The sequence below is a fragment of the Mixophyes fleayi genome, chromosome 5 (genome assembly GCF_038048845.1).
Source record: "Mixophyes fleayi isolate aMixFle1 chromosome 5, aMixFle1.hap1, whole genome shotgun sequence".
In the NCBI taxonomy this organism is placed as follows: Eukaryota; Metazoa; Chordata; class Amphibia; order Anura; family Limnodynastidae; genus Mixophyes; species Mixophyes fleayi.
Window position 1 is genome coordinate 89142266 of NC_134406.1, and position 14230 is coordinate 89156495.

At 35.9% G+C, this 14230-nt stretch overlaps 1 protein-coding gene across 3 annotated transcripts in view; it reads right to left on the reverse strand.

The window, feature by feature from the left end:
- The window catches only part of HECW1 (HECT, C2 and WW domain containing E3 ubiquitin protein ligase 1), a 328294-nt gene that overhangs the window by 252736 nt on the left and 61328 nt on the right, over positions 1–14230 (reverse strand). The window contains exon 2 of one of the 3 annotated variants that reach the window (XM_075212535.1): positions 4055–4112. The exons of the other annotated variants lie outside the window; for them this stretch is intronic. Within the exon in view, the coding sequence (XP_075068636.1) occupies positions 4055–4081 (27 nt within the window). The 5' untranslated portion in view covers positions 4082–4112. The remainder of the gene's footprint in view (positions 1–4054; positions 4113–14230) is intronic. 3 annotated transcript variants of the gene reach the window in all.

Below are 14230 nucleotides of genomic sequence, written 5' to 3' on the forward strand. Positions count from 1 at the left end.
TCAAGAGGTGTCCACCAGAGATCCTAGAGTACATAATAGGGGTTCACCGCTTTAAAAGATTATGTACACAGAAGGTATTTTGGATACATCAATTAAATGCTTTGAGTCCAGCAGGATTAAATGAAACTTCAGAACTGAATTAAATTCTCCCCTAAAGAGGATATTAGAACTCCTTCTAAAGAGTCTATTGTTATTATATATAAGATCTTTATCTATCAAATATTTCAAACTAGACCGGTCTATTCTTGTGGTGTACTTACCTGAATTAGTCAGTTATTGACTTATTCCATTGATCTATTTTTATTTGTATCATTTATTTTTACTTTTATTATTCTTTATTAATGAATTTATTTATATTATTGGGTTATTTATTCACTATTTTGTATATAATTGGTTTTATATTTTTTAAATTAGTCATGTGGTTTTCAGAAATAATGTCTATATTTCTCTATTTAGGATAATAGAGTATAGACAAATAGAGTTTCAGGGTGAAATATCATATGAATTAATATTAATGATCTAACTATCAGATATAATCATAGACTGGGTCACTAGGATAATCCTTTTTGGATTTATTTTATAGTAAGGGTCAGTGGAGGACTGGCAAATTTTAGCCTGCGGGCAAGACTTGATTCAGCAGCCTATTAAGAGCATTTTAAAAGATTTAAAATTGCAGGTCGCCCAGTGACCCATCCCATGCCCCCCAGCCCAGCCTGCCGCTGGTAAGGTTTAAGTTCATTTGGTGTCAGTCTATAATGGTTTTATGATATATTTAGTCTTCCCCTCTATTGAATCCGTGAACAATGATTGGATATTAGTAGTATGATCTAATGTGTTATTGTATAAGATTGATGTATTCTTATAGGATGTACAGATCAAATGGAGATATATATATATATATGTATGTATATATATATATATATATATATATATATATTTATTTATTTTTTATTTGGGTAAATTATTTGTAAGTTTATTTCTACCTAAGAGTATTAAATAAATTACAGATGTAAATCTGTAACAAGGAAAGGAGATCGCTGCCTTTGAACACCTGAGAGCGAATGAGATAATTAAGGTGATTGACCATAAGAGGAGCTTGTGCTCGGACAATACATTTCCTTTGATGAAATCACTCGCAGGTGATGAAATGCGTTTAGGAGACAGGAGGCACTGATTTCACGCCACTACTGCTTCTCAAATTTGTCCACCACTTGTTATAATTGATATTCACTGTCACCGGAGTTTCCAATATTACCAGCACGCATCGGAGGGCCGGGTCAGGAGAGACCTTGCTCTCTGTCTATCAGTTGCAGCTTGCATGCACACTCAGGTCAGCCAGATCGGATCCGTTCTACAGGAAAGTGCCTCTTTGAGTTACGGTATTTATATGCATTTGAAATTTATTTGCTAACAACTGAAACTGAACAGAGCTCTAAACTTGTGATTGAATTTGAGAGTCACTGTCCCATTCATAACACACACGGCTAAGTGTGAAGAGTATTTACAGGAATTTGATATGCAGGTCAAGTTGTTACCCCTGCTATGGCTGTATTTATACATATAGAACTGTGGAAGCTCAGCACTGTGGCTAAGTGGTTAGCACTTCTGCCTTACAGCACTGGGGTCATGAGTTTGATTCCTGACCATGGCCTTATCTGTGAGGAGTTTGTATGTTCTCCCTGTGTTTGCATGGGTTTCCTCCCACACTCCAAAAACATACTGGTAGGCTAATTGGCTGCTAGCAAATTGACCCTAGTCTGTGTGTCTTTGTCTGTGTATTAGGGAGTTTAGACTGTAAGCCCCGATGGAGCAGGGACTGATGTGAGTGAGTTCTCTGTACAGCGCTGCAAAATTAGTGGCGCTATATAAATAAATAAATGATGATGATGATGGACATCAAGTGGCTGAGTGAATGTTCTAATTCTCTAAATACTTACCGTCATTGATAAATTGTTTCTTATGAGATTGGCTGTTTAATCAAAGCTGTTGATGAACAGTTAGCCTACTTAGTAGGTCTGAATCATGTGTTATGTTACAAAAAGAGAAAACAAGGTTTGCTATTACAGGTGCACATTCAATTACTAATTATGTCAATTTGTATTAATCAGAAGGCACATTCTTTAATTAGAATGTAACTTTTCTTAGATTTAATCAATTGTAGTATAAAATTAGTGAAACTAGTGAAAGTGCTTAAACAAAAAGTGAATTTAAAACTGCTGACTGTGCCTATAAGGTCTCCTATATAGTATAGAGAGCTATTGTTTGATTGTTTTAATTAAAGAATGCTCCTTCTGATTAATACAAATATACATATAATTAGGAGTTGAATGTGCACTGTAATAGAGAACTTCTTTTTCTCTTTTTGTCATATTGTATAAGTTTAAGCTTGCACCACCATATATGAACACAAAATTGAAAATATAAAAATTATAGCATATACATAATAAAACTTAAATTAGAATAGAGGGGTAATCAACTCTTAGCTTTTGGTGCGACAGCCTTTCTCTTTCTATATATCATGAGTTATGTTGTCAGGATTTGATAAGACATACACTTTGCTTATGAATATATAGATAATGGTATTGATATCAGTGCACTGATTCTATTTTTTAATGTGTTTATATTATTCATACTTTTTATATATTTTATGAATGTATTTGCATTAAAATTGATAAGATTCATCCCGCTTCACGGATTCATCAATCGGTTAGCATTGTCGCAGTTTGTTATTGTATTGTACTGGTTGAGAACACACAGGTTCTGTACAGCTGCACGCATTTTTATCACCAGCCTTCCGATTATTTAGGATCATATTATTTCAGCGCTAGGAATATTTTTTGAGATGTTTACTGTTGTAGAAAAAATGTTAGGTCTTAGCTGTTTGCAGGTTTTCACTGTGGTGTGTATATCAAAAGCATAGGTTTGAAAGGAATATAATGTTTTATACTACAATAAAGTATCATTGCATAGTGCTGCTTCCAAACTGCTATCATACTTGCAAACTGTCCCTATTTTAAGATACAGACTGGCATCTTGTCTTGACTGGGACAAGTAAGAGTTAGCTGTGGGTGTACTTTGATTTTGAGATGTTATATTTTTAACATGCAAAGAAAAGAAATGACTTAATTATGATTTTTTCAATCTGCCCACACACACAGTGATTTTAAGACTAGGGATATACTAGACATTTCCTGTCTTTGGACTGTTGAGTTTAAATGCTTAATACAAATCGCATGATATGTGACCAATGGATCAGTGGACAGTCTAAATGTTGGATGTATAGATGGTCTTGTAGGTATCTATTGCTTACACATAATGAGATTTGACTTTTACAAATAACAAAATCCAAAAAATTTCCAGTGTAGTCTTGTTATATAATGGGACAACAGTGTATATGGGATTATAGCAGGTTGCCGATGTAAAACTTTAAGTGCTTGTTCAAACGCATAGTAATCCAGCTTTAACTGTGACTCCTCTGAACAACAGAGGTGTGCAAGCACCAGATCAATTAAACCAATGCTCAGGGGGCACCGAGAGGAGGTGGGAGCAACAACAAAGTATCAGAGCCTGGGCCTGCCTGAGAGCCTGGCCTGTCTGTGTAGTGGGAGTAGCCACCAACCTGGTGTGACCACTCCCTTTCTGCATCTATGGATGGGTCTCCAAGAAGTTGCTGTACCGGAACCTGAAATTCCTCGTGGCGGCTATTCCAATCCCTGCACGATGTTCAGAGCAGGGTGGCTCTCATCGCTTTTCGCTTGGAATGCAGTATGAGAAAATACTCTATATACCTTCGCCTTAATAACCTTGTGTGTGCATTTACTTATATGAGTTGTTTCCTCTACTTTTTTTTTAAAAAAGCTAAGTTTTGTTTACCTTCTGGAGTTGTCGCATTGCATGCAAGCAAATTAAATGCTTTGGTTTAAATGGGATGGTATTGTTGCTTTGATCAAGAGATAAGGCCAGTTGTTGACTATGGTGCATTCCATTATGAATGATTAGTGAATTTATAATGGAATGGCATGGATGGAATTTATAATCAGAAAAACACACTGACCTTAACACTACACAGGTGCAGCAGCATAATGACCCGCCAACTGCAAGCACATCAATTCCTAGAGAAAAGTCCAATGAAATTAACTCAGCAAAGGTCCCAATAAATGAAACATACTATACATTACTTTAGCATGAAATAGATGAGTATAATCTTGAAGCCATTTTAAAGGAAAATTAATCCTAACATACAGAATGTTATTTCCATATGAAAAAAACACTTTATAACCATCACAAATATATACATATATATGTACAGGTTTTTCACAAAACACAGTAAGTGATAGCTCTGAAAACCAGATAAATGAAAAGTACTATTGCCGTTAGCAAACAACTGGATTCTAACTTCAATGTTTCTAGTACAGTTTAGAAGTTTAGAAAAGGAAATTAAACATCTGATTGGTTGCTATAGACAAACCCACCTTTTTCCTTTGTATAGTTTTCATAAATGTCTCTAAATATATAGCTGTAAATGTACTTTAAATGTCTGATGAAAGAGGTTACACTCATACACTTTAATGCCAGGTCAATTTCACAATTAAAAGTAGGTGAAAGACTAATACAGCAACATAACACCAATGTTTAATTAATAAATTCAATTGGAATCATGCAATTTGCCAGTAATTACATTGTCAACAGTGGACAATGCCAGGGAGTTATTGGTAAGTTGCAGCCACTAGGCACATAAAATGACATTAGGGAAACCTCTTTTTATCCAGGTAAACGTTTTCTGTAAGATACTACTAAGTATGTGTGAAGTCCACCATAGCCAACACCATCATAATTGGTTATATATAAATCAATCTCCCAAATATTTATTACAGATGAGCATCTAATCCCTTTATGACTTCATTCAACTCTGTTCAGCTAGTAACAGAAACATTCTATTCTATTCGATTGGCTGCCATTATTTGCATGCAGACATAACATATATGCAATCTTGCTAATACAAAACAATGAACAGTGCTGAAATATTTCATAAATAGCACATTTAAGCAGTATTGATGTGGAATAAATGCAGCAAATGTGAGATTAAAATAAATAGTAAAAGAACATAGACAATAGCAATAGAATTGTAGACACTATTTGCATTGGTACAATAGCATTAAAGTGTTAACCATTTAACTTCACCTTTTAACAAATGGGAGGCACAAGTATATGTATATACTTTATAGTTTCTATGTGTTTTCTACTTGAGAATACATAAGTGTAATGAAAAGAATAAATGGGATGGCTTAAAACAACCATCTAAAAGATACAACAGGTAATTTGAAAATATTTTACAATGCTAAATATGTAATTATAATGCTCTACATTTTAGTACTAACAAAGTGCTATATGTTCATTTTTTGACATACCGGGTCTGATTCATTAGGGAAAGAAAAGCAAAACAAAGGAGTAACTTTGCTCCTGGGCAAAACCATGTTGCATTGGATGGGGATATAAATTTAAAATATGATGGCAGATCTTATAGTTGGGGAAGGGCGTGACTTTGAATTTCAGTGCAAAAATAGAGCTATCAAGTATTTGTGTGCTACATGAAAAAAACAGCCAGTATTTAACTTATGTGCAAAATAATAAACTAAGTTGCACCCCTTGCATTGTATCATGGTTTGTCCAGGAGGAAACATCCTTTTTTTGCCTTACTTTCCTTAATGAATCAGGCCTATAGTGCCTTAAATATATGTAGCATAGTGGTTAGCTATTGAATAACATATAAACCTAAAAAATATTCATGACCTATTGCACAGGTTGGATTTATTTGGTGCTATGTTCTTGCTATGTTCAAAATACAAGTAAATATAATGTTTCCAGTTGCCTTTCTGATACAGGAGAATGTTTTAATGAGGCATTCCAGCATCATAGTGAAACTACATCTCAACATTACAAGTTAGGATGGTTTTAGAAATAGTACACACAAAACAGACACAGTAAAACAAAATGTTCCACAAATCATGATTTAAGAATGTTTCCGATTATACTTCAGAAACCCAAGAGAAGCTTTTGAAATGTAACAAGTAACATATTGCAGTTAAAAGTAATATGGTTTATATTTTCTATGGTATCAGTTCCAGCATTTTCAGCAGCAGTTTTTGAAGGAGCAAGGCTTTGATAAATAACCTTTTAAGTAGAAAGACAACCTTGATGTTCTTTATCGCTACCATGAGAGAGATAATGCTCCAGAGTAACTGTACAGCATGGTGAATATATGATGATAAACTAAAGGCAAAGCTGCGCCTACCAGAGGCAAAAAGGGAGTTGATGAAGAGTACTTTTTTATTTCATGTCAGGCCAAGTAACAGTGGGGTACCGGAGGGCTGCCGGTCCTTTCATGAGATATCTTCATGATATCAAGCTCAACATATATCTTCGTACTGCTCGCAGTGCAGCGAACTCAGTCTTCTCTGGTACATTTTAAAGGGATAGTAAGCCTAAAGGAATACAAGCACCTCAATGCAGAATTACAGCTCAGGAAGTACTAAATATTGAAAACCCAAAGTCTTGTGAGTGATTCAGTAATTTAGATGCACACTTAGGGCCTGCACGCAAGTTGCGTTTTAAAAAAGAGCACAGAAGTAGAGCGCAGTCCCGACCATATTCAAATCAAAGAGGATCTCAAGAAGCGTTTCAGTTTGTATCTGGGTGTAAGTATGCTCTGCCTGAACAATACTTGCCTTACGTGTGCGGACAGATTGCAGTATACGCACAGTGTCACGCATATGTGTAGTTTTTAATGCAAAGACTATGCTATGCCAGTCATCACTATCAGTCAGCACTTACACCTTCCCCTCAGCTGGTGCAAGTGATACAGCTGAAATGAAGCATACTTACGAGAAACTAGGCCTTGAATCGTCCACATCTGCGCCCGAACGCAATTGGTGCACCCTTACTGTACATGGCCTATGTTAGGCCGCCCCTTCTTACCCCGTTCTGCCCCTAAAGTCATAGGCAGTCGTAAGTGTCATTTGTGTTCAGACATGAATTGCGTGCAATTGCGTTCATTGACATAAGGTCCATTTCTGAGCATGTGCAGAGCTATTTGATGCAATAAACACTACACAAATGGACGTACATCCGAACATGAATATAGCAGTGTTATAAATTTCACATTTTTCTGAAGATTTGACTTTTATCTCTGTCAGTATAACTGCTACTTGTTTAAAGATGTGTACAGGAGATGGGAAGCTAAGGGAAAACCTGATTTAATCAATGAGCAGAGAAGGAGAGCATCATGTGCTAAAGGAACATCTGTTTGAACTACATATACAAGGTTAATATGGAGTGAAGGTCACTCGCAGAGAATTAAAGAGTTAAAAAAATGAAATAGCTTTCATTTAGCAATGCTACCTATCCGACTTGAACCGATATAGTTTTTGGGGATGCCGTGCTCAGTTTTCCGATCACTGTTTGGGTTTGAGCAGAGTGAAAATGGGACACAGATAACTAGTGCAGTTTTCATTGAAAGTGCAGTTACTGGCCTATAATCAAAGCATACATTAATCCCTGCACACTAGGCATCAAATAGACAGAAATAGAAACGATAAAGCACTGACAAGGGATAGATGAATGTTTAGCTGACGACCCTCTGAGTTTTACTCCTTCTTCTGTCACATACAATACATTGCCTAATAGACAGGCAGTCTAATATAGGTACCAGGGAGTGATGTGTGTAAGTGCATGATATAAAATAAGTCTGCTTATTATATACTAACAAAAGTAGTAATATATATATATATATATATATATATATATATATATATATATATAATTATTAGTATTATTATTATAATAATATATTTACTGGGTGAAAAGATGGCAACTATAGATGGGCGAAAATGTAAAGTATGTACTACAAAATATTCACCTCATTCTGTATGTGGCCACATAATTCCACGCATTTCACAGGAGAAGTTTGGCATTAGATGTTTCCAGTACCCAGCCATACCAGCAGAATGAACTGTCGTAGCTCTATTTATAGACTATAGATTACATGTACAGTGCAGAAAGACATTCCATGGAGAGGTGAAGCAAAAATAGAACTTGAAATTTGTATCACGGGAAAGTTGCACCACTGCAAATCGGTCTGTTCTGTCACAAAACTCCATTTTTATCACATTTTGACGCAGGTATATCTGTAGTGGGAACCCTTATTTCACTCAGATGGACTGGCAAAAGAATCTTATTCTATAATCCATGGCTAATGCAAAGCTATTCAACATACCCATGAGACGATAGTGAGCAGGCTACTTTCTGGATATAACTGTATCCCATGTACAGAACAGTGAACAGGTCTCTGGGATTTTAAAGGATAAGGAATATGAGGAGTAATACATTTACAACATTTAAAGGGTCACTTTATAAAGGACAATAACATGAAGGCAAGTAATAGGTTTCTCTCATCAATTTTCTGTTATCTTAATTTTTGTGTGCTGACTGAAATGTACTTGCTGTGGTGATTATAAGAAGAATCAAGTTCAAGTGTCATGTTATATATGCTTCAAACACATGCCTGTGCATATCAATCCAAATGTTCACCATGAGGGACCAACGGAGATGTTGTCCTACTACATATTTTCAAAAAGAAGCTATAGTGATCCCACACACTTTCAAATAATAGCATAAATCGGGTGGAGGGATACTTAATAGGTTCTGGTAATGTTGTTTGAAGGCTCCAAAAAATGAAATGTACAAAAGAAATAAAACATACATAGCATGGCTATCAGCTACTCATGGTGCATTCAAACCACAACGGTTGTCATTCACAAACTGGATAAAAACCATTATAACTTTCAACCACGCCTTCATTAGTTACAATATTTACATCCTAAAATTTGCTTTGTCAATCCTAATTTATGTTTTAAATAAATTGTGAGAGTCAAGGGACAGTATGAATGTTTTTTTTATTACATTGGTAGTCCTGGGGGTAAATGTATCAAGCTGAGAAATGTAATATCATAATCCCATAAACCACAAGTCATTCATGCCTACTGTCCGAGACTTACAAATTTATTACTCCTCCCAACTATTGAAGTGGGTGGAGGCGGGGCTTAATGATGCAACTGCAATCATCATAGCCCAAATCCAGTGTGCTATGCCACAAATTATGGCACCACAGACCAGGGGCAGCCCCCCTCCCCCATATTTCCATATGACCTCCCATCTGCGATCTCTCAAGTATGGCACAACTGTGTCTACCCTGCATTAGGGACACCTATTTTCACCCAAATAAAACCTGTTCTTACCATCAGACGATGCAGCCTCTTGCAGCCAGATACTGCAATCTTGTCATGTTAATCTCCCCATAAAAAAATTGTCACATTACAAAACATTCTTTGCAATGTAGCATTATTGCAGCATTGGAAAGTACTTCAATAATATTTATTTTATGATTATGTCCAGCGTAGTGTGGGTTGTCCCATGTCTGAATTTTTCTTGCAATTCTAATTTTGAGGCAGAACTAGCCATTTCTCAAACTGCAGAGTTCCGGCAATACACTCTCCTTTGCTTCACCACAGAATGCTTCTTTGCCTGTGTTTGGAAATATCAAATTTTTGTGGAATTTATATTCCTTAACTAGAGCTGGAACACCAACGGTCAAATGATTCTGCTCTGTGGTGTGATTGGGAGTATAATAAGCGAGAGTTCAGGCAGAACAAAAATAATAGGTGGAGTTCCACAGGAAATACTGAAGGCTAAAGTCTGACTGTGTAACATGCGAAATTCTGCAGCCAAATGCGGACTTAGGCAAATATTCTGTGGAAATTACACATGGATATGTGGGAGAGTAATGAATCTGATATAAGCACAAACCTTAGTCAAATGAAACTAAAAATTGCTCCATATTACAATGCAAATCAATACAGACAAAATATACTTTACATTTAATACCTTCTTTGGTACTTTGCTATGAGACTGTAAAAGTCATCAGTTACACTGAGCCTAAATAATCATTTCATAAATTAATAATGAGTGCACACTGAGTTACCCACCGCAATCCCACAATAATTAATATCATGAAAATGCAAATATCTTTATAAAGTGACTTTATGCAATGATTCAGAATTAAATTGATTTGCTTTTACAATAGCCTTGCTAAAATCTCATTTTCTTTTAAACATGAACGCCTCAAAGCCTCTCATATTTATGTTATTATAATTTTATCTGCCTGTATTTGCATCTTTTGGTTTTATATAAATCTAAGATTACTAGCAGTCAAATAATTTATATTGATTCCATGGCAACAGAGTTGCTAGGGGATCTCCATAGAGATACAGCTACTTAAATGCGTGTTAGGAATGTTAAACTCAGTTTTTTTTATATCAGAGTTTTTATTATTTTTTTACAGTGTTAGTGTGACATAAAGAAAGTATATGAAGCTTAGCTTGGAGTAGTCAACAGTAAAACAATCCACAATATTGCAGAGTATAATTTCTGCTTTTGCCTATTCATATGAAATTAAGAATTTTGAAGAAAGAGCATTTTTTTCACATTTTGGGAGAGATGCATTTAGACATAAGGTCACATACTTGCAAACACTTCCGGGAATGTCTGGGAGACTTCCGAATTCCAGGTAGGTCTCCTGGACTCCAGGGAGAGTAGGACAGTCTCCCGCATGTGCCCACTTTCCTGCATCTCCCGGATGTCAACTTTCTGAAGTTGGCAAGTATGCCTTACCTATTATTTTTCAAACCAATCTGCTCCTAAAATTGCTTTATAACATGAAACTTTCAAGTGCAATATCACATTGATCATAGAGAAATATTAATATTGTCTCATCCTGTGGCCCTAAAATCAGAATTTATAGTTTGACTTGTATTAAAGTTTTAAACTTTCACACAGGTGAATTAAACCGGTTTCTTTCATCATATGCAAATTTATCATATACCTATGGTACTACATCTGTCTCTATAGGTATCTTGGACTAGATTTTATATTTTATAATTGCACCACCACATCAGGGACTGGGAATGTACAAGAGGTTTAAAAAGTTGTCCCAGTCGGGGGTTATAAACAATTGGTAATGGCTATGAGCATAGATGTTAATAAGAGGCTTGGAAATGTTTAACTGGTTCTAAATTCAATGGAATTTCACCAGTCTCAGGGTTTTGAACATGTTCTCGGTACAATCTGGTATATGTGCTGTTTTGAGATTGCAGGTAACAATTCCTAAACACCACCTAAAAACACTTAGGGAATTCATTATTTTGAGATGAACTTCCACAATACCTACTGGACCCACTACACGGATAGATAAAGACACCTTCCCCTGGACCGACTACACAGACATCTAGAAATACTGTACTTTACAATCCGGCAAACTCATAACTGTAGAAAGTCAGGACTCGGGGTACATCAGCACTATTATACTTTTGATCAATATGCATTTGTAATCAGTACTTGAAATTTTGACATACAAGATAATAATATACATGTATATATTCTTGAAGGGAGACAATGTACAACAATCTCTCTTTGAATTTTTTTTTCTGTAAGATAATAATTATTGGGAATACAAATACACCTGTATAAGTCGACATCGTCAGTATCTGCAATTGAAACACTTTAGATATTTTGTACAGTAGACATGATGTGGACCTATTTACAATATTCAATTAAATAATGATACATATTGATATATCTTTATAGTAATTTCTGATCTTTAATATTTGTAACAGATGGCTAACTCAATTAAATATTCTTAACAATTGGTTCAATTTATTTGATTTTGGTGATAAGATCTGGTGCTATTTATGTGGATAAATTAGTAAATGTGTGAATCTAGGCATCTCAGTAGAAATGATTACCACCATGAAGATGCATCACAATTTTAGGAACAACAGCCTCTGATATTTAAAGGATCGTTTTTACAGCTTCTGATTGCTGAGCAGAGATCCAAGCGCTGTTCGTTATATGTTATATTTATTTTTTCTTTTAAGTGGGAGATGTGCAAGACTCCTTCTGGTATAGCTGCTCAGCACTCTAGTTTTGGCTTAATACAACAGAACACATATGGGTTGTGTGTGAGTGAGTTTCCTTTTTCCACTTAAATTAGGAAACTAAGTTTGAATTTCTTTACAGTTTTTTTAGAACTTTATTTATAAAACACTAGCACACATTTTCCACAAACAAAGTAAGGACCGAAATGGCCTTAGCAAATTACAATGTATAAATCCGGCAAAGACTACAATTGCTTGAGCCAATACACAGAAAAACATAAAAAGAACAAGGAACTTACACATACATTTAGTTTGTCTGAAATGTGCATAAAATTGTAGTTTGATACTTCGAACGGTTCTATAAGAGTGTGAAGTTTTGTTTTGTGTTCCAATAAACTAGGAGGGGGGGGGGGGGGGGTGGAAGTAGGAAGGAGGTGTGGGGGGAGGGGGGGATTGTAAGAACTGAGATCGAATATGGGACTCCCAGTGGCCAACAATCCAATGGTGAAGGGACCGAAGACATTACTGATCAACACTCAGAACAATTTATAAGTAGAAGTTGGGGATGAGCGTTATGAGCGTGGGAACTTGAGTAATTATATATATAAACCAATCGCACCATATTTAAGAGAAATTATGGGATTTATTATTCAAATATACTGAAATTTTTCCCATTGATGCCAAGAACTAAATTTTATTTAGGAGTTGTTGTCTGGAGGTGGGATCTGGGTTTTACCAGTTCTTGGCTACCAAACATCTGGCTGCATTTAAGATTGAAAATCTCAACCATTTGTAAACTAGTTAGACCATGTGCAATATGGCTTAATTATGTGCCAGCAGACTATGGGGTATATTTACCAAACGGCGGCTTTGAAAAAGTGGAGATGTTGCCTATAGCAACCAATCATATTCTATCTATCATTTATTTAGTGCATTCTACAAAATGAAAGCTAGAATCTGATTGGTTGCTATAGGCAACATCTCCACTTCTTCAAACCCGCCGTTTAGTAAATCTAGCCTTTTGACTGTGAATCGGTTCAGACATGGCTGAACCGGTCACATTGTTCAAATTTAGCTCAAATTTTTTAATCAAAGCTAAAGTTTGAGAATTTCCATTGAATTTTCAAATCTTACAACTGATTCAGAGAACCGGTTCAGGAAACAGTTTTAAAAATTCACTCATCTTTAGTGTTTTCTGTGTCAGTGTGAGTGAAATCATCATGAAAGGCAGTGAGTTGTAAGAGTTTGGCACAGCCAAATACAGTCTTTCTTTATCAAGTGGGAAGCTTGGCAACCCTACATAAAACAAATATGTAGAGAGCCTAATGTTATATTGCATAATGTGGGATAAAACATGTAAGATTATTTTGTTACTAAACAATAATACCCTGTGCATGGGAATGCAATGCAACTGATGTATTAAAACTAATAGGCCCTAAATATGAATGATATATAACCTCTGTTTCCTTACTCCCTGACTGAGCAGTTTAATCATGCTGTAAGAGTAATATTTGATGTATGGAGAAGAGGGCATAGGAAAACATGCAGGTAGGGCTTAAACTTGACATTGTACAAAGCACCTTGAACCATACTTGCCAACCTTATGTTGGCCGAGTTCAGGAGATCCTGGAGGGCAGGAGGGGTGTATGGGTGGAAGGGCAGGGCTTCGCGATTCGCGTCATTTTGGCCTCGCCCCCGGTGATGTAATGCCTGTTTTGGGTCTTTTTACAGTTTAAAAAGACCCCAAACAAGCATTACATCACTGGGGACGGGGCCAAAATGATGCGAATCATGAAGCCCCGCCCCTTCCGCCCGTACATTCCAGCTCCAATTTTATTGAAGTGGGCCAGATGCGGGAGAATTGTCAGCTCTTCCGGGAGTCCGTAAGACCTACCTGAAATTTGGGAGAGTTGGCATGTATGCCTTGAACACATGTGCTGTACACAATCCCTTCCCACACTACAGAAAATTTGTGTATAGCAAAAGCACAAAAGGAGACACAATATTTTGCTTTGCTGTGCATAAATTGCTTCTAGTCTGAGAATATATATTTATAACATATAAGCAGCTGTTACCATAAAAACACATAAATAGTATTGATCTAACTGATGCAAAACTGAAACTTCGGGAATTCTGAATTTTGTTTAGCATTTGTTTGTTTGCTTGTTTTTAAAGTGAGAAAAATATCAGTTTTGGCAGGCAATATGCAGATTTTAAAAATGCATAGCCGGCTGAAACTAAAT